Below are 18,164 nucleotides of genomic sequence, written 5' to 3' on the forward strand. Positions count from 1 at the left end.
CTGGGCCAGCACAGAGATCCTCCATGTCCTCTCCAATTCAGGGGAAGAAGCTGGTGAGCCTTGCTTCATCCACTGAATTACAGACATGGAGATTGTCAGTGTCTTCATGTCTCAGGGTAAAATGGCAGCAGATCCAGCTCTGCAGTGGGTGGATGGAGGCTTTGAGAGTCCTGGTTTGGAATCATCTAAATATTTTGTTGTCTTTTGGAGGGTTTTTATGGTATTTTTTAAGCGCTCAGTATGTTCCAGGCACTGTTCTAAACTCCGGTGTTGATAGAAGCTAATTAGGTTGGACACAGTCCATTTCCCAGTGTGAAAATGGGGCTCACAGTTTTAATCGACATTTTACAAATGAGGTATTAAAGAAGCAGTGTGGCCGAGTGGATAGAGCCCAGGCCAGGGCACCTGAAGGACCTGGGTTCTAATGCTGGCTCCACCACTTATCTAATGTGTGACCTTGGGCAGGTAACTTCACTTCTCTGGGCCTCAGTTCCCTCATCTGTAAAATGGGGATTAAGACTGAATGTTTCCAACCTGATTAGCATGCATCTACCCCAGCACTTTATATAGTGGCTCAGTGGAAAGAGTACGGGCTTTGGAGTCAGAGGTCATGGGTTTGAATCCCGGCTCTCCCACTTGTCAGCTGTGTGACTGTGGGCAAGTCACTTAACTTCTCTGTGCCTCAGTTCCCTCATCTGTAAAATGGGGATTAAGACTGTGAGCCCCACGTGGGACAACCTGATTCCCCTGTGTCTACCCCAGCGCTTAGAACAGCGCTCTGCACATAGTAAGCGCTTAACAAATACCAACATTATTATTATTATAGTGCCTGGTACAAACTAAGCCCTTAACAAATACCATTTAAAGAAAAAAAAAAAAAGGAGGTTTAGTATCTTGCCCAAGGTCACATAGCAGACAGGTGGTGGCTGATTTGGTTAGATTGGTTTCCTAACTGGGGACTCTCCGCTCTGCACACTCCCGTTGGGGAGTTGTACAGAACTGATCTGCAGGGTGAGGAGAGGGGGTGGCTTAGAGTGGCATCTGTACTACCACACTTCCAGGCCAGGATTTGCCCCCCGGCCCCAGCTCTAGGGCTGTCTGGGCCAGAGACCATGAGGGATCACAGGGAAACTGGAACCAGCAGACTTTGATGTGACTGACCTACTTCCCCATTTAGCAGCAGCAATGCTTGATGGAGTAAAAGAAAGTTAACCCTGCTAGGCTCCTCCCTGAATATAATTTCCTTTCCTTCTAGGTGTGAATGACAGAGGAAGTGCCCTCCACTGCACTCAGTGAGGTCAACCGGCGCCTTCTCTGCCATGATGACATAGACACAGTGAAGCAACTCTGTGCCGACTGGTTCCCCATTGAGTAAGTACTGTAGGTGCTGTTCCTCCATTAGAGTGAATTTCAGGGTCGCGAATGCCCTGCTAGGTTGCTAGGCTTTTTTCCATCCTCCTTTGTCCAAGCCCCTTCCTACCTCTCAGTATGAATTAGCCTGTTCCTTGCTTCCTTTTTGGTCCTTAAGCCCTAGCCAACCTGATAGTTTCCTCACCCCCCACCCCCTTTAGCCTTCTCCCTCCCCAGCACCAGTGCTGGATTTGCGGTCTCTTCGCAAATGTTGTCTTCTCCAATTCAATACATTTACTTATGATTAAAGGTAATTCTGTTAATCTGCATTAAAGAAAACAAAAAATCAGGCTTTCCGTATGGGTTGTGTATAGAATTTCCAAGTTGATTCAGCTGCATTTAGATTGATTTTTTTTTTTATAATTCTACACCCAACCAGTAAGAATAAATATAATGTCCTCTATGCCTGCCAAAAAGTAAGTTGATGCTTCCATTTTATTAGAAAGAGCCTCTAAGTAAAGCAAGTGAACAGTTAACTTTATTTCTCCAGCTTCTGCCCTGCAAAAATGGCAACCTTGTACTCTGTGACAGGAAATCAGTTGTCTGCATTTGAATATCAGATAGTCTCTTGACTCACTGCAATTTGAGACAAAGTTGAAGGAAGCGTAATTCCCCCATCTCTCACCCCCAATTATCTGGCCACCTATTTTCTCACGAAAATCAACACAATCAGGTCTGAGCTCCCCAAAGTCACCCCTCCGCCTCTCCCCTCCCCCCCACCAACCCTCTCCCCTACTTTCCCATCCTTCCCTGCAGTATCCTCAGAGGAGATCTCCTCCCTCCTCGCAAGTGCCACCCCCTCCACCTGCGCCTCGGACCCCATTCCCTCTCACCTTATTAAAACCATCGCCCCTGCCCTCCTCCCTTCCTTAACTTCTATTTTTAACCACTCAATCTCCAATGGCTCCTTCCCTTCTGCCTTCAAACATGCCCACGTCTCCCCCATCCTAAAAAAACCCGCTCTTGACCCCACTTCCCCCTCCAGTTATCGTCCTATCTCCCTACTACCCTTCCTTTCCAAAATCCTAGAACGAGTCGTCTACAATCGATGCCTAGAATTCCTTAACTCCCATTCTCTCCTAGACCCCCTCCGATCTGGCTTCCGTCCCCTCCACTCTACCGAGACTGCTCTCTCTAAGGTCACCTTTCATTCATTCAATAGTATTTATTGAGCGCTTACTATGTTCAGAGCACTGTACTAAGCGCTTGGGATGAACAAGTCGGCCACAGATAGAGACAGTCCCTGCCGTTTGACGGGCTTACAGTCTAATCGGGGGAGACGGACAGACAAGAACAATGGCACTAAACAGCGTCGAGGGGAAGAACATCTCGTAAAAACAATGGCAACTAAATAGAATCAAGGCGATGTACAATTCATTAACAAAATAAATAGGGTAATGAAAATATATACAGTTGAGCAGCCTCCTTCTTGCCAAATCCAATGGCTCCTACTCCATTCTAATCCTCCTTGACCTCTCTGCTGCCTTTGACACTGCCGACCATCCCCTCCTCCTCCATACCTTATCTCACCTTGGCTTCACGGACTCCGTCCTCTCCCGGTTCTCCTCTTACCTCTCTGGCCGGTCATTCTCGGTCTCCTTCGCTGGCGCCTCCTCCCCTTCCCATCCTTTAACTGTTGGAGTTCCTCAAGGGTCAGTTCTTGGCCCTCTTCTGTTCTCCATTTACACTCACTCCCTCGGTGAACTCATCCGCTCTCACGGCTTTGACTACCATCTCTACACAGATGACACGCAGATCTACATCTCCGCCCCTGTCCTCTCCCCCTCCCTTCGGGCTCGCATCTCCTCCTGCCTCCGGGATGTCTCCACCTGGATGTCGGCCCGCCACCTAAAACTCAACATGAGCGAGACCGGCTCCTCATCTTCCCTCCCAAACCCGCTCCTTCTCCCAGACTTCCCTATCACCGTGGATGGCACGACCATCCTTCCCGTCTCTTGGGCCCGTGATCTCGGTGTCATCCTTGACTCGTCTCTCTCGTTCACCCCACGCATCCTATCCGTTACCAAGACCTGCCAGTTTCACCTTTACAATATCGCCAAGATCCGCCCTTTCCTCTCCACCCAAACGGCTACCTTACTGCTACGGGCTCTCGTTACATCCCGGCTAGACTACTGTGTCGGCCTTCTCTCTGACCTCCCTTCCTCCTCTCTCGCCCCGCTCCAGTCTATTCTTCACTCCGCTGCCCGGCTCATCTTCGCGCAGAAACGATCTGGGCATGTCACTCCCCTTCTTAAACAACTCTAGTAGTTGCCTATCAACCTCCGCTCCAAACAAAAACTCCTCACTCTAGGCTTCGAGGCTCTACATCACCTTGCCCCTTCCTACCTCTCCTCCCTTCTCTCCTTCTACCGCCCACCCCGCACGCTCCGCTCCTCTGCCGCCCACCTCCTCACTGTCCCTCGGTCTCGCCCATCCCGCCGTCGACCCCCAGGCCACGTCCTCCCGCGGTCCCGGAACGCCCTCCCTCCTCACCTCCGCCAAACTGATTCTCTTCCCCTCTTCAAAACCCTACTTAAAACTCACCTCCTCCAAGAGGCCTTCCCAGACTGAGCTCCCCTTCTCCCTCTACTCCCTCTACCACCCCCCTTCACCTCTCCGCAGCTTAACCCTCTTTTCCCCCATTTCCCTCTGCTCCTCCCCCTCTCCCTTCCCATCCCCTCAGCACTGTACTCGTCCGCTCAACTGTATATATTTTCATCACCCTATTTATTTTGTTAATGAAATGTACATCGCCTTGATTCTATTTAGTCGCCATTGTTTTTACGAGATGTTCTTCCCCTCGACTGTATTTATTGCCATCGTTCTTGTCTGTCTGTCTCCCCCGATTAGACCGTAAGCCCGTCAAATGGCAGGGACTGTCTCTATCTGTTGCCGACTTGTTCATTCCAAGCGCTTAGTACAGTGCTCTGCACATAGTAAGCGCTCAATAAATACTATTGAATGAATATGGACCTCTAGGCCCCAGCCATGCTGTATAATGATGATATTTAAGTGCTTACTATGAGCCAAGCACTAAGCTTGGGATTGATACAAGATAATCATATAGGCCCAAATCCCTGACCCACATGGAGCTCACAGTCTGATGAAGGAAATGGGTATTTTATCCCTATTTACCACTGAGGTAAATGAGGCTCAGAGAAGCTAAGTTACTTGCCCATGGTCACACAGAAAGCAAGTGTCAGAGCAGGGATTAGAACTCAGGTCCTCTGACTCCTAGGTCTGTGCACTTTTCACCAGGCCAAACTGCTTCTAGTACTAAGGGCAACTATAAAATTCCTGTCTTTGTTTTGTGATCACCCTAAGCCAGAATTTACATTAACATGGCTTTTTGCATTTCATTTCCTTGTTTCAGTTGGGGATATTTTCAAAGAGAACTGAATGTGATCTTGGCCTTTCCTTATAATGTGGGATTGTTTTTCAGAATTTGTAATTGTTACATTCCAATTAATCTCCATATTCCTAAGTTATGAGCTGGATTTGCATTATGACTGCTCCAAAATGAGGATAGGCAAAGTGTTGAATCAGGTCCCTCTTATTCAGAGTTAAGAACCATTTTAATAAATAGCCTGGAAGCAGCCTGACCAGTTTGGAAAAATCCAGGACGAGAGGTGACATCATTGAAGTCTACAAATTCATTAAGGGTGTGGGCAGGCTGACTGTGAATTCCCAAATGCCAAATCCCACAACACTGGAGCTAAAGGGAACCCCTTGATACTTGAAGGGGCAGGTTCAGTGCACATAAAGGGAACTACTTTTACACCCAGCAGGGGCTCAACACATGCAATTTGTAACCACAGGAAGTGGAGACAGAAAATTGTATAGGTTCAGAAAGTGTGGATATACACACAGAAAATAGATTTATAGTGGATCACTGTGGGGGCAAGTTAGGGATGCTAGGAGACTTAGGAAAAGTTCATTCAATTCAGAGAGGGAATCCTGGGGCTCGACGGACCACCGATCTGACCCAGATTGTTCTTCTGGTCTAACATCGGGGTGCGGGGAGTGGTTTTTTAAAGGGGAGAGGAAGTGGGTGAGATTTGATCAGCGGGATAGGTGCTTGAAAGACACTCAGCCCATAGTAGAAATTGGTGGAGTCTTCAAGTACAGCCAGAGGGTGCGGCACCAAAAGGTGTGCAATAAGGAAATGTGTGTCTTCGGTGTGTACTGTGTGCAAGGCACTGTACTAAGCACTTCGGAGAGTACAACACAACAGTATAACTCTGATTCTCTGCCCACAATGACCTTACAGTCCAGGAGGGGAAGTAGACATTATTATAAATATATAAATTGCGGATATATATGCATAAGTGCTGTCAGTTGTAAGTAGTGAAAAATGGAAGGTAAAAGAAGTCCCTTGAGTCTGCTTGCACAGAGCACTCCAGTCTTGCCCCCAACATTCTTAATTGGAAGATTGGGAGCCTGGTGAAATCTCTTGGTTTTGGAGAACTCTGTGGGAGCAGACGAGTAATCTCCCCAGTTAGATTGGAGGCTCCCTGAGGGCAGGGATCGTGTCTGCCTACTTTATGGTTGTACCTTTTTTTTTTTAATGGTATTAAGCACTTACTATGTGCCAGGCACTGTACTAAGCACTGTACAAACAAATCGAGTTGGACAGCCTTTGTCCCACAGGGCTCACAGTCTGTCCCATAGATGAGGTATCTGATGCATTGAGAAGTTAAGTGACTTGCGCACTGAGATGTTAATTTAACTCAGTTATGCACTGAAAAGTTGTGACTAGTGCCCGACTTCTCGTACTTGAGAAGTTTAGTGATTTGCCCAAGTGACTTGCCCACAGCAGACAAGTGGCGGAGCTCAGGATTAGAACCCAGATCCTCTAACTCCCAGGCCTGTGCTATTTCCACTAGGCCATGCTCCTCCTCAGGCTGTATTCTCCCAAATGCTTAGTACAGTACCACTATCCTTCCTGTCTCACAAGCCCTCAACCTCGATGTTCTCCTTGACTCCTCTCTGTCGACCCACATACTCAGTCCATCACTATATCCTGTCTGTGCCACCTTTGCGATATAGCTAAAATCCACCCATTCGTCTCCATCCAAAGTGCTATCACGTTAATACAATCACTTCTCCCATCCTTCCTGGATTACTGCGACAGCCTTCTTGCTGGTCTCCCTGCCTCCTGTCTCTCCCCACTTCAGTCCATACTTCATTCTGCTGCCCGGATCATTTTTCTACAAAAACGTTCAGGACCTGTCACCTCGCTCCTCAAAAAACTCCAGTGGTTGACCATCCACCTCCGCATCAAACAGAAACTCCTCACCATTGGCTATGAGCACTCCACCGCCTTGCCCCCCCTCCTATTGCACCTCGCTACTCTCCTTCTATAGCCCAGCATACATACTTGGCTCCTGTAGTGCTAACTTTCTCACTATGCCTCCATCTCACCTATCTTGCTCCTGACCTCTAGCCCACGTCCTACGTCTGGCCTGGAACCCCCTCCCTCCTCAAATCCGACGGACAATTACTCTCCCCCACTTCAAAGCTCTCCCAAGCTAAGCCCCCCTTTTCCTCATCTCCCACTCCCTTCTGTGTCACTCTGACTTGCTCCCTTTGCTCTTCCCATCTCCCAGCCTCATAGCACTTATGCACATATCTGTAATTTATATATTTGGATTGACTTGTCTCTCCCCGCCTCTAGATTATAATCTCATTAAGGGCAGGGAATGTTTCTGTTTATTGTTGTATTGTACTCTCCCAAACGTTTAGTACAATGGTTTGCACACAGTAAGCGCTCAATAAATACTATTGGTTGATAGATGTCTGCACAGGGTGGCTGAGGGCTGTACTTCCCCCATCAGCCTTTTCAGCCACATTTGCGCCCATCCTGTTGTTTTAAAGGACATTTCCAGCATATAAAGAAAAGGATCTTTCCTCTTGGTTTCTGTGAGATTCCTGGGCTGATTCTTGACTAAGTAACTCATGCCTTGTGTCTTTGTATTATTCAGTCACTAAAAGTCAGAGCTGGCACTTGAGAGATTGGTGTTGCTCCTTTTTTGTGCTTACAGCTGTGCCGTCTCCTAAGCTCTGTAACCCGTCCGATTCCAGGGTCAAGCGCTTAGTACAATGCTCTGCACACAGCGCGCAATAAATACGATTGAATGAATGAATATGATGTTCTGCACACAGTAAGGACTCAGGTGTCATGGATCGAAACAAGGAATTCTGGACCTGCCAATATACGCTTTCCTGGTTGGGATTGGTGTCCACCTTGGGGAATCCCATTTGGGATTTTGAGACTAGCTTTCTAGTTGAAGTGCTCTGTCCAAATTCCTTCATTAGTCAGTGGTGTTTATTGAGTGCTTACTGTTTGCAGAGCACTGTTCTAAGCACTTGGGAGAGTACAATATAAGTTGGCAGGTAGACACGTTCCTTGCTCACAGTGAGCTCAAAGTCCAGAGTGACAGGAAAGAGAAAAACAGTGTGGTCCAGTAGAAAGAGAACGGACCTAGGAGTCAGAGGTCCTGGACTCTAAACCCAGCCCCACCCCGCCATCCGCTGTGCACTTGATTTAGCATCAAAAGAACTTGCTAGGGTCTTGTATTAGGCCTTCGAGTCATTTCCCACCCATAGCGACACAACAGACACATCTCTCCCAGAATGCCCCGCTCTGCATCTGCAATTGTTCTGGTAGACGATCCATACAGTTTTCTTGATAAAAATACAGAAGTGGTTTACCATTGTCGCCTTCCGCGCAGTAAATTTGAGTCTCCGCCCTCGACTCTCTCCCATGCCGCTGCTGCCCGGCACAGTGAGTTTTGACTTGTAGCAGATTGCCTTCCACTCACTAGTTACTGCCCAAGCTAGGAATGGAATGGGTAGGCCTCTGCTTGACTCTCCCTACTGGCTGTAAAACACTGCAGTAAGTGCTAGGTAGAAAAGTAAAACATGAAGTAAAAAAAAAAAACACTGTTTCTGACCTAAAGGAACTCAAACCATAATGGAAAGAGGCAAGTAGATAAAAATCAACAAAAATGCAGTCACTGAGAAGAGACTAGATATAAATAATACACAATAAGTCATCAACAAATAAAGTCAAATAAAATGCTGAGGCGGTCAGGGGGAAGACATGATCAATCAGTGGTATTTATTGAGCGCTTACTATGTGCAGAGCACTATACTAAGCGCTTGGGAGAATTCAGTACAACACAATTAGACACATTCCCTGCTCGTAATTAGCTTACAGTCTAGAGGGGGAGACTGACATTAATATGAATAAATAACTAATTTATAGGAAATCATTTAAGGATACATGTGTAAGTGCTTTGGGGTTGGGAGTGGGCGAATGTCATGTGCCCAAATGTCACAGATCCAAGTGCATGTCTGAGGAGGTCAGTCGGGGATTGGAAAAGGGAAAAGAGTGTGAAGAATGGATTTGAGAAGGGAAAATGGAGAGCAAGGAATAGTTAAGAGGTTTGCTGATAGGAGAGTCAAGTGTCTATCATCTTTAGGAAACATCTTGTCCCCAAAATTCATCTAAATAATTATTATGGTACTTGTTAAGCACTTACTATGTGCCAAGTACTGTTCTAAGAACTGGGCTAGGTACAAGTTCATCAGGTTGGTCACACTCTAAGGGGGAGAACAAGTATTAAATCCCCATTTTGCAGTTGAGGAAATGGAGGCACAGAGAAGTTCAGTGACTTACTCAAGGTCACACAGCAGATGTGGCAGAGTCAGAATTAGAACCCAGGTTTTCTGACTCCCAGGCCCATGCTCTTTCCACTTCTCCACACCGCTTCTCAAATTTGCTTCTCTAAATTTGCATTTCCTTTACTCAGGGAGTACTATTTACTGAGCACATTCTGTGTAGAGCACATTTCTGCACGTCAGTAGACATGCTCCCTGCCCTTTAAGAGCAGGTGAGAGAGACTGACACTAAGATTGTTTATATACTTGGACTGCGAGCCCCTTGTAAAGCAGGGTCTTTGTCCGACCTGATTATCTCGTATTTACCCCTGCCCTTAGAACAGGGCTTGATACATAGTGAGTGCTTAAAAAATACGATTAAAAAGAATGATGCAGAAGGAAGAAGGGATAGGTACACAAGCAAATGTTTAAGGAATAGGGTTTGTAAGATATAAGTGCTTCAGGAAATTTCGAATGGACCAGTGCTTAGGTGGCCCAGAAGTGCCAACATGACTTACGGCTTCGCGATAACGTAGCAGTCTTTTGTAGAGTAATCGGTAGAGCCATACAAAACGTTTCAGAGTCCCATGGCTCTTCCATTTTCTCTGATTCAGAAGATTGCACTGTGGTCTCTGTTCCCTGAGGGCTGCGTTTAATCCTACTTGCAAACCTTAAACCTAGTGGATAGAACTGGAGCCTGGGAGTAGGAAGGGCCTGTGCTCTGTTCCGGCTCCTCCACTTGTCTCCCGTGCGACCTTGTGTAAGTCACTTCTCTGTACCTCAGTTACCTCACCTGTAAAATGGGAATTTTGACTGTGAGCCTCATGTGGGACAGGATTACCTTGTATCTACCCCAGTGATTGTACGGTGCCTGGCACATAGGAAGTGCTTCACAAATGCCATTTTAAAAAAGAGCACTTGTTCAATTTTCTTGCGATACTTGAGGATAGGTGCTTGGTTTTGGATGTCCTTTAAATGGCGGCTGCCTTTTTTCTGCCAAAATTCAGTCTTTGGTGTCCGTTCAACATTACCTTAAGAACATGGAGGTTATGGTCTTGGCAGGCTATGTTAAGAAAATCTCATGTTAGAATATGTGCATGTTTGGACTGTCATTGTACATAAATATGCACCGTTCCTTCCAACATCAGTTAGATCCGCGTTGTTGGAAGAACGTTCTCTAATTCCCTAACAGGGTTCTATCTGAAGTACACAGGAAGAACATGCGTTATGGAAGAACTTAGCATATCTGTAGCATATTTCACTAGCTGAGAAGCAACATGGCATGGTGGATAGAGCATGGGCCTGGGAGTCAGCAGGTCATGAGTTCTAATCCCGGCTCCACCACTTGTCTGCTGGGTGACCTTGGGAAAGTCACTTCACTTCTGGGCTTCTGTTACCTTATCTGTAAATGGGGATTGAGACTGTGAGCTCCACGTGAGACAGGGACCAGTTGTCCAACTAAGTTTGCTTGTATCCACCCCAGCACTTAGTTACAGTGCCTAGCACGTAGTAAGCGCTTAACAAATGCCATCATTTTATCATTTAGTTGCTGTAGTATGTTTGGCAAAAGCCTAGAGATTATGGCAATAAGCATATGGATATGGTTTTAAATAGTCAAATTCTTTGTGCCTGTTTCGTTTTCCCCTCCTTGAACAAAAGCAGATGAAAACAGAAAATCCTTAGTAATGGACCATGAAAGGGAAGTAAATGGCACCTTTCTCCCAGGGACAGAAAGTTGATTTGAAACGTACAGTCTAGTTGCAACTCCAACTCCAGACACCGATGTCAACCTTTGTTCTCCTCCCCCTAGGTATCCTGACTCATGGTATCGTGACATCACTTCCAACAAGAAATTCTTTTCCCTCGCTGCCACTTACAGAGGAGCCATTGTGGGAATGATAGTGGCGGAAATAAAAAACAGGACAAAAGTACATAAAGAGGTAGGGGTCGGAGTGCAGCCCAAAAGAAAATCATCAGCCTCTGAGCAGCCCAGAGGGACGTGGGGTTGGGAGTCAGCGAAGAGGGTTGCCAGACTCCAGAAAGGCGATCGTTAATGGAGCATGCTAATCCCCGCCTTCCCCAGGCATATGTCTTAATGCCGATCTTGAGGCCAAACACAAGGTTCTAATCATCAAAAAGATTAATGGACTAATCAGATCTGTCTCTGAAACTTTTACTGGCAGGGATATTCGGCCATGGCCTCTTTCTGGGTACGCTTTTTTTTTCCTCTTCCAGAAAAGCTTTATTTATGTATTTATTTATTTAATTTCTTCAACCTATCCTTGATTCTAGAGTGGAGAAGGGATCAGTAGAACCTTCTTTTGAAAGTTAATATTTTCTCCTTCTTTCCCATGGAAGGTAGATTGTAAGCTCTTCTCTAGACTGTAAACACATTGCTGGCAGGGAACATGGCTACCAATTTGGTTACATTGTACTCTCCCAAGTGTTTAGTATAGTGCTCTGCACACATTAAGCTCTCAAAAAATCTTTGCTGATGATCGTGGAAAGTCTTCTCCACAGCAGTCATCCTGCCGTGGTCCAGACTCTTGCCCTCCTCTCCCCCGTGTTCTCAGTTCTTCAAAAATAATCCAGCTAGCTGCAAACTTGACCATTTTTTTATCTGCTTTATAATCTAGAGAGAGATTTGGATCTATTGTTGCAGTGTGCAAGAAGAGAACCCCTACTTACTTTTTTCTGTCCTCTCTCTTTAGGATGGAGATATTCTAGCCTCCAACTTTCCTGTTGATACCCAAGTTGCTTACATCTTAAGCCTAGGTGTGGTGAAAGAATTTAGAAAGCACGGAATCGGTAAGAACATACAGCATACCTTTCCTTGGCATCCTGCAATTGCGTCTCTGTTGTCCGGGTTTCTCTTCTATTCTATTTATTTATATTAATGTCTGTCTCAGTAAGCACTCAATAAATTTGAATGAATGTCTCCCCTCTAGACTGTAAGCTTGTTGTGGGCAGGGAATGTGTCTGCTTATTGTTGTACTCTCCCAAGTGCTTAGTACAGTGCTCTGCATACAATAAGTGCTCAATAAATGCAATTGAATGACTTCTTTTGCACCTTGGCCTGAAATTTGGAGTAAGGGAGTCACATTGGAGAATTCAGTGGCTACCCTAAATGTGAATATGGATTATTCCAGGGAAAAGAAACGAAGTCCTCGAGGGATGGTTAAAAGTACATTGAACCAAAAATGAAGACCTGTGATGTGAAAGGACTGTATCTACTAGCTCTCCTGTGTACGTTTCCCGACTTAGACCTATTGACTGAATAGATAAAGGGTTTTCACTGGAGAAGAGTTTCTACAATACTTATCACCAGCACCAAAATGCAGTTTTTGTTTTTTCCTTTCTCCAACAAGACTATCCAGGTAGAGGATGAATGAGGTGTTTTTTTTCTCCCCTTAGGTGGATATTTATAACCTGCATCTTCAGCAACACTCGGCAGTTTGTGTTTGATTTTCATGCACATTCTGAGGGGGGAGAAAGGAGTTTTCAGCTCGCCTTTACGCCCACATGATAGCAAGATTTTTTCCAGGATGGCAGCTTGTAATGTTCCCCCCCAGCATTCCGATTCAGACTCTTGCTGAAACCTCAACCGCAGCTCAAGTCTTAGAGAGAATGAAGCTGGGTGGGTGACCCTTAGCAAAAATCTTTAGGGATGACTTCTTAACCCACAAGCTTTCATATTTAGCTTTCTCCTCAAATACCATTAACCTTGATGGTACTTTTGTTTCAGCTTCTGATGCTTTTAATGTTTCCTCTTCCACATTAATGGCCTGCATGATTTTAATGATTAATAGCGAAAGTAGAACAATGAGTTAGGGTTTAATGTGTGTGCTTTCTTGGCATGAGGGGATTAGCACATCACATCCCCTTGTGTTGATTCACAAGTGGTCTAGTCTTTAGTGTTTCTTTAAAACCCTGCTAGAATGTAGGCTCCTGGAGGGCAGCAAACGTGACTAGCCATTCTCTTGTACTCTCCCAAGTGCTTACTGTAGCGTTCTGCACATGGTAGGAGCTCAATAAATTCTGTTGATGGAAAGGTTGATTTTTTTTTCTATGTGGAGTCATGAAGGCAAGACAGTCCCTCAGCCAGGTCTCATATTGATATTGGGATGCAACAGAATGCCACTGCATCACAGTTTATAAACAAGTCTAGAATAGAGGTGAAGTTGAAATGCATTCAGTATATGCAAGACATCGTTGTTATTCTAAACGTAAATATCTGCCAGGAGGCAAAAATCTGCAAATACGTGAGCTGAAACATCAATTGGTGGACCAATTCAGAGATCAAACTTAAAACAGACATAGGGATGACCTAGGCTCCCTGCATCTGAGAAGCAGCATGGCCTAGTGGCTAGAGCACGGGCCTGGGAGTCAGAAGGACCTGAGTTCTAATCCCGGCTCCACCACTTGTCTGCTGTGAGACCTTGGGCAAGTCACTTCAATTATCTGCACCTCAGTTACCTCACCTGAAAGATGGGGATTAGGACTGTGAGAGCCCTATATGGGACGTGGACGGTCTCCAGTCAAATTAGCTTGTGTCTAGAGAAACATCTTGGCTCAATGGGAAGAGCAGGGGCTTGGGAGTCATAGGTCATGGGTTCTAATCCCGGTTCCGCCACTTGTCAGCTGTGTGACTTTGGGCAATTCATTTATCCTTCCTGTGCCTCAGTTCCATCATCTGTAAAATGGGGATTAGGACTGTGAGCCCCACGTGGGACAACCTGATTACTTTGTATCCCCCCTGCGCTTAGAAAAGTGCTTGGCACATAGCGCTTAACAAATACCATCATTATTATTATTACCCCAGCTCCTAGTACAGTGCCTGGCACATAGTAAGCGCTTAACAAATGCCATTAAAAAAATTTAAGCATAGGCCAGCCCTGAAGTAAAGAAGTGGGGCTTTCTCTGTGGTCATTCGGTCATGCCCACATCTCTGGCTATTTTCAGTAGCAAACCTGTTCTGAACCAGGCCTGGAGGCAGCTAAAAGAAAGGCTGCTTGTGATTGAGGAGTCTGGGGGTAAAAAAAGCCCCAGCAACCCGGGCACAGATAAACCCATGGGTGAAGGGGATGGCAGTTTTAGGACTGAATCAAAGTTTAAGCCCCTAGTGTGAAAGGAACGTTGTGGCTGAAGGAGACCTGTTGTTCAGTCATATATCTACGTATATGTACAAAACTACAGTGTACTGGTAAACCAAGTTAATCTGGATTCCTGATTGAAAATGTTTCTTGATCCACTCAACTCCTTTGATCATTAAGGGACTTCTTGTCTTCTGGCTCCATCCATCTCAACCTAAGGAGAGCATCTTCTATTTTGAAGGCATAAAAAGCAAGGTGGTGTCTTGAGCTCCTGTTTTCCACTCACCTTGCTCGTGTGAGTTACCACAGCCTTCTAAACATCTTTGAGCCCAGCCAGAATGCCTTCAGAGTCTCCAGTAGAGAACAGAGAGCCCCACAGAAAATGGGAAACAGTTCTGAAACAGTTGTAACGGAGCCCAAAGTGGCTCTAAGAACAACTTTTAAAATTCTATTTTTAAACATCTCGCCCACTGCAGTCTTTTGCCAGAGGTTGAGTCCGATGCAGATTTAAACCGAGAGAGCCATCAGGCTCCCAAAATAATTGGGTTGGTTTTTTTTTTTTGCTTATGGGAAAAGGGTGCCACCCCTTTTAATAGCAGATTTAGAGAGCAAGTATTTAGCTGGCTAAAGTGGGGCTTCAATTCAAGAATCACAATCTGGGTATAAAAATCCAAGGGATTTCCACTTAAAAGTAGTATTGGTTTCCCAGTCCCATATCCAACCTCCCTTCTCTTTATTAAACCAAGAAACCCAGCTTCATCTCTGAACCTTGCTACGACTCCTGCCTCCTATCTGCTTCTAGTTTTTCCTTTTTGCTCAGACTTTCTTCCTCCTCAAATTTGCCAAATCACATCCATTGAGACTGTGAGCCCCATGTGGGACGGGGACTGTGTCCAGCTCAATTTGCTGTATCTTTCCCAGCCCTTAGTAAAGTGCCTGGCATATAGTAAGTGCTTAACAAGTACCGTCATTATTATCAATCAAAAATAAATGCACTTAGAGTGTGCGGAGCACAGTACTCAGCACTTGGGAGAGTTGGTAGACACGTCCCCTGCCCAGAACAAGTTTACAGTCTACAGGGGGAGACAGACATTAAAATAAATTACGGCTATGTTCATAAGTGCTGTGGGAGTCAGGGTGGGTCATCCGGTTGTCCTCCATTATATCTCTAAACTACCTGAGGGCAGATATGCGCACGTTCTCCCAATGTCTGGTTCAATGTTCCGAATGATTTTTGAGGATGCCGAAACCGATCTTGGCGTAGCTCGGGGAAGAAGCCGACGGGAGCACGAGAGCTAGATGTAATCCTCTCATTCTTTGTGACCTAGGTTCCCTCTTACTGGAAAGCTTGAAGGATCATATATCTACTACAGCCCAAGACCACTGCAAAGCCATCTACCTGCACGTCCTCACCACCAACAACACTGCAATAAACTTTTACGAAAACAGAGACTTTAAGCAGCACCACTATCTGCCCTATTATTATTCCATTCGGGGAGTCCTGAAAGATGGCTTCACCTATGTTCTCTATATCAATGGAGGGCACCCTCCGTGGACAATCTTATATCCTTTGCAGTGTCGGGTAGCAATGAGTTGGCTTTTGGATGCTTGTGTGGGTCTCCAAGGGTTTTATCAGATCTAAGGTTTGAGTGGCAGGGGGGTAGCTCTTGCCTCCAACTGCCTCTGCAGACCAGAGGTGGAGTGGCCGGCAGTGTCTCCACCATTGCCCCATTCCAGTTCTATAAAATGTGTCCAGTAAAAATTTGGTGGGAAAAGCAGAAAACTGACAAGGGCGCTCATGCAAGTCAGCGTGGCCTGGATGGGTGCCTGCTTTTGGCTAGGGCTGTGTGTCCACCCTCTAAGTCCAGGATTAGACCCATTTGTTCAGAGAATAACAATCGTAATTGTGGTATTTAAGGCCTCATTATGGGGCTAAGTGCTTTAGTAGAAACCATATAATCAGATTGGATACAGTCCCTTGCCCTCGGTGTAAGGGGAAGAGAGAACGGGTATTTAATCCCCATTTTACAGATGATGAAATTGAGCCACAGAGGAGTTAAGCGACTTGCCCGAGGTCACACAGCGGGCTAGTGGAGGAGCCGGGTTTAGAACCTGGGTCTCCTGTCTCTTTCCAGTCTCCTGTCTCTTTCCATAGGCCCGGCAGAGGCACTGAATATTTATTTACACTTGAATGTGGGTTTCATTTTGTGGTAAGAGATATGAGGAGAAGGATGTGGGGAGTCTTTGGACCGTCATTCCTGTATTTTTTTTTTCCTCCCACCCATCTTTAGTTTACCTGTTGTCTTTACTCTCGTGGCCTTTCCACAGGCAACAGGAAGACTTGGAAGCAGGGGCAGGAAGGCTATATATGACAACTCGCAGAGACACAGTGCTCCAAAATGCAGCCCTTAACTTTTCAACCTGTTCAGGAGAAGCTGTACCAAATCAGGTCCGTACAAGAGCTGCTAAGGGAACCCTGTGGCCTTTTTCAAAACTCATGGTATTTGTTCAGCGTTTAATGTGTGCCAGGCACTGTACTAAATGCTGGGGTGCATGCAAACTAATCAGGTTGGACACAGTCTCTGTCCCACATAGGGCTCACACTTAATTCCCATTTTATGTTTTGAGGTAACCGAGGCATGATGAAATGAAGTGACTCACCCAAGGTCACCCAGTAGACAAGGGGCAGAGCCGGGATCAGAACCCAGATTCTCTGGCTCCCAGGCCCGTGCTCTTTCCACTAGGCCACACTGCTTCCACATATATTGCCAACTTGCAAAGCAGCCCCGCCTAAAGAGTGGCAAGAGTGGAAGCTGCTCATTAGGCTGGGGTTTTGGAAGGGATTTTTGCCATTGTCTCCCCTTTGAGGTGACGTTCCTTAACAGAGTACCACCGATTATATTCAGCATATCGGCTCTGCGCTAGCCAACCTGAGCCCTTGTTCAATTCCTCAGAGAATTTACCGCCAGGCCCAGAGCCTTCTTTGCAGCCTCTTGCCTTGGTCGGGCATTTCTGCCAAGAGCGGAATCGAGTACAGCAGGACAATGTGACTTCATGTAGAAGACCGCCATCCCCCCCCGGAAAAAAGCCAACGAGAGGTACCGAGCCGGAGTGTCCGTTCACCCCCTCCTCAAGACCCTAGCATCGGCTCGACACTAAGCCGGGACCACCCAGCTCGCTCGGGGAGAGGAGCGCTCCCTGCTGAGAGGTGGTGGTGTGTCGGGGGTGGGAGGGTGGGAATCAGAGGTGCCTAGGGCAGAGAGGGAACGGAAAATCAAGCGAAACCATGTAACTCAGTTTTAACATGGGGGTTTAAACAGTCGAAGCAGGCTCACAAGAGGTGTGAGGAAGATGAGGCCAAAGGGGACGTGGTGGAGCCTTGCTGCTCATTCAGGCCCTCGAATCGCTACTTGCGGCGGCGGTCGGCATCGCCGGCAGCTCAGCCACAGGAATTGGATGGGAGATCGGTAGCTTCTAGAAAGAAATCCAGTTTAGCAGGTGTGGGCATTTTGGCTGCTGCCTTCCTGATGCTTTTCCCCTTTTTTTCGGGCCTGTTTCTTAATTTAGGCCCGATTTCCCCCACTACCAGTAGCTATAATATCTCCCTTCGACTCTGGTTTGCAGTTGTAAAGACTGATCTCCCTCGAAGCACAGCCAACACTTGATGATCCATGTTGGTTGGGGGGCCAAGGAGAGAAAGGGGAAGAAAGAGCCTGAAGGGCTTCAAGTCACAGGTGATCAGTCAGAAGCTCTGCTCCCTCCAAACCTTAAGCAGCAGAAAGCACCCAATGGACTGGCTCAGATTTTGTAGTGGAGTGACGACTGAGCTGGGAAGTGCGAGCAACGGGTGAAACCCTAAACTGGATCGACAATCCCAGACTGGAGAGCTGACTGTCCCCTAAAATAATGCAACTTTAAAACAAGTATCCCTACTCTGGGCGATCAGTATAAGGAACTCCTAATTCATTGAGCTTTATTAGATCTAAGTTTGGCCTC

At 46.4% G+C, this 18,164-nt stretch overlaps 1 protein-coding gene across 4 annotated transcripts in view; it reads left to right on the top strand.

The window, feature by feature from the left end:
- NAA60 (N-alpha-acetyltransferase 60, NatF catalytic subunit) overlaps positions 1 to 18,164 on the top strand; it is a 59,731-nt gene that overhangs the window by 38,870 nt on the left and 2,697 nt on the right. For 3 of the 4 annotated variants that reach the window (XM_029054145.2, XM_039910956.1, XM_029054147.2), the window contains exons 2-6: positions 1,256 to 1,371; positions 10,886 to 11,015; positions 11,787 to 11,883; positions 15,497 to 15,731; positions 17,062 to 17,266. In XM_029054145.2, the coding sequence (XP_028909978.1) occupies positions 1,262 to 1,371; positions 10,886 to 11,015; positions 11,787 to 11,883; positions 15,497 to 15,731; positions 17,062 to 17,218 (729 nt within the window). In that variant the 5' untranslated portion in view covers positions 1,256 to 1,261 and the 3' untranslated portion in view covers positions 17,219 to 17,266. Of the gene's footprint in view, positions 1 to 1,255; positions 1,372 to 10,885; positions 11,016 to 11,786; positions 11,884 to 15,496; positions 15,751 to 16,496; positions 16,618 to 17,061; positions 17,267 to 18,164 lie in introns of all 4 variants that reach the window. The other variant, XM_029054148.2, reaches the window with a different exon arrangement.

This window comes from Ornithorhynchus anatinus, chromosome 2 (assembly GCF_004115215.2).
Source record: "Ornithorhynchus anatinus isolate Pmale09 chromosome 2, mOrnAna1.pri.v4, whole genome shotgun sequence".
Lineage (NCBI taxonomy): Eukaryota > Metazoa > Chordata > Mammalia > Monotremata > Ornithorhynchidae > Ornithorhynchus > Ornithorhynchus anatinus.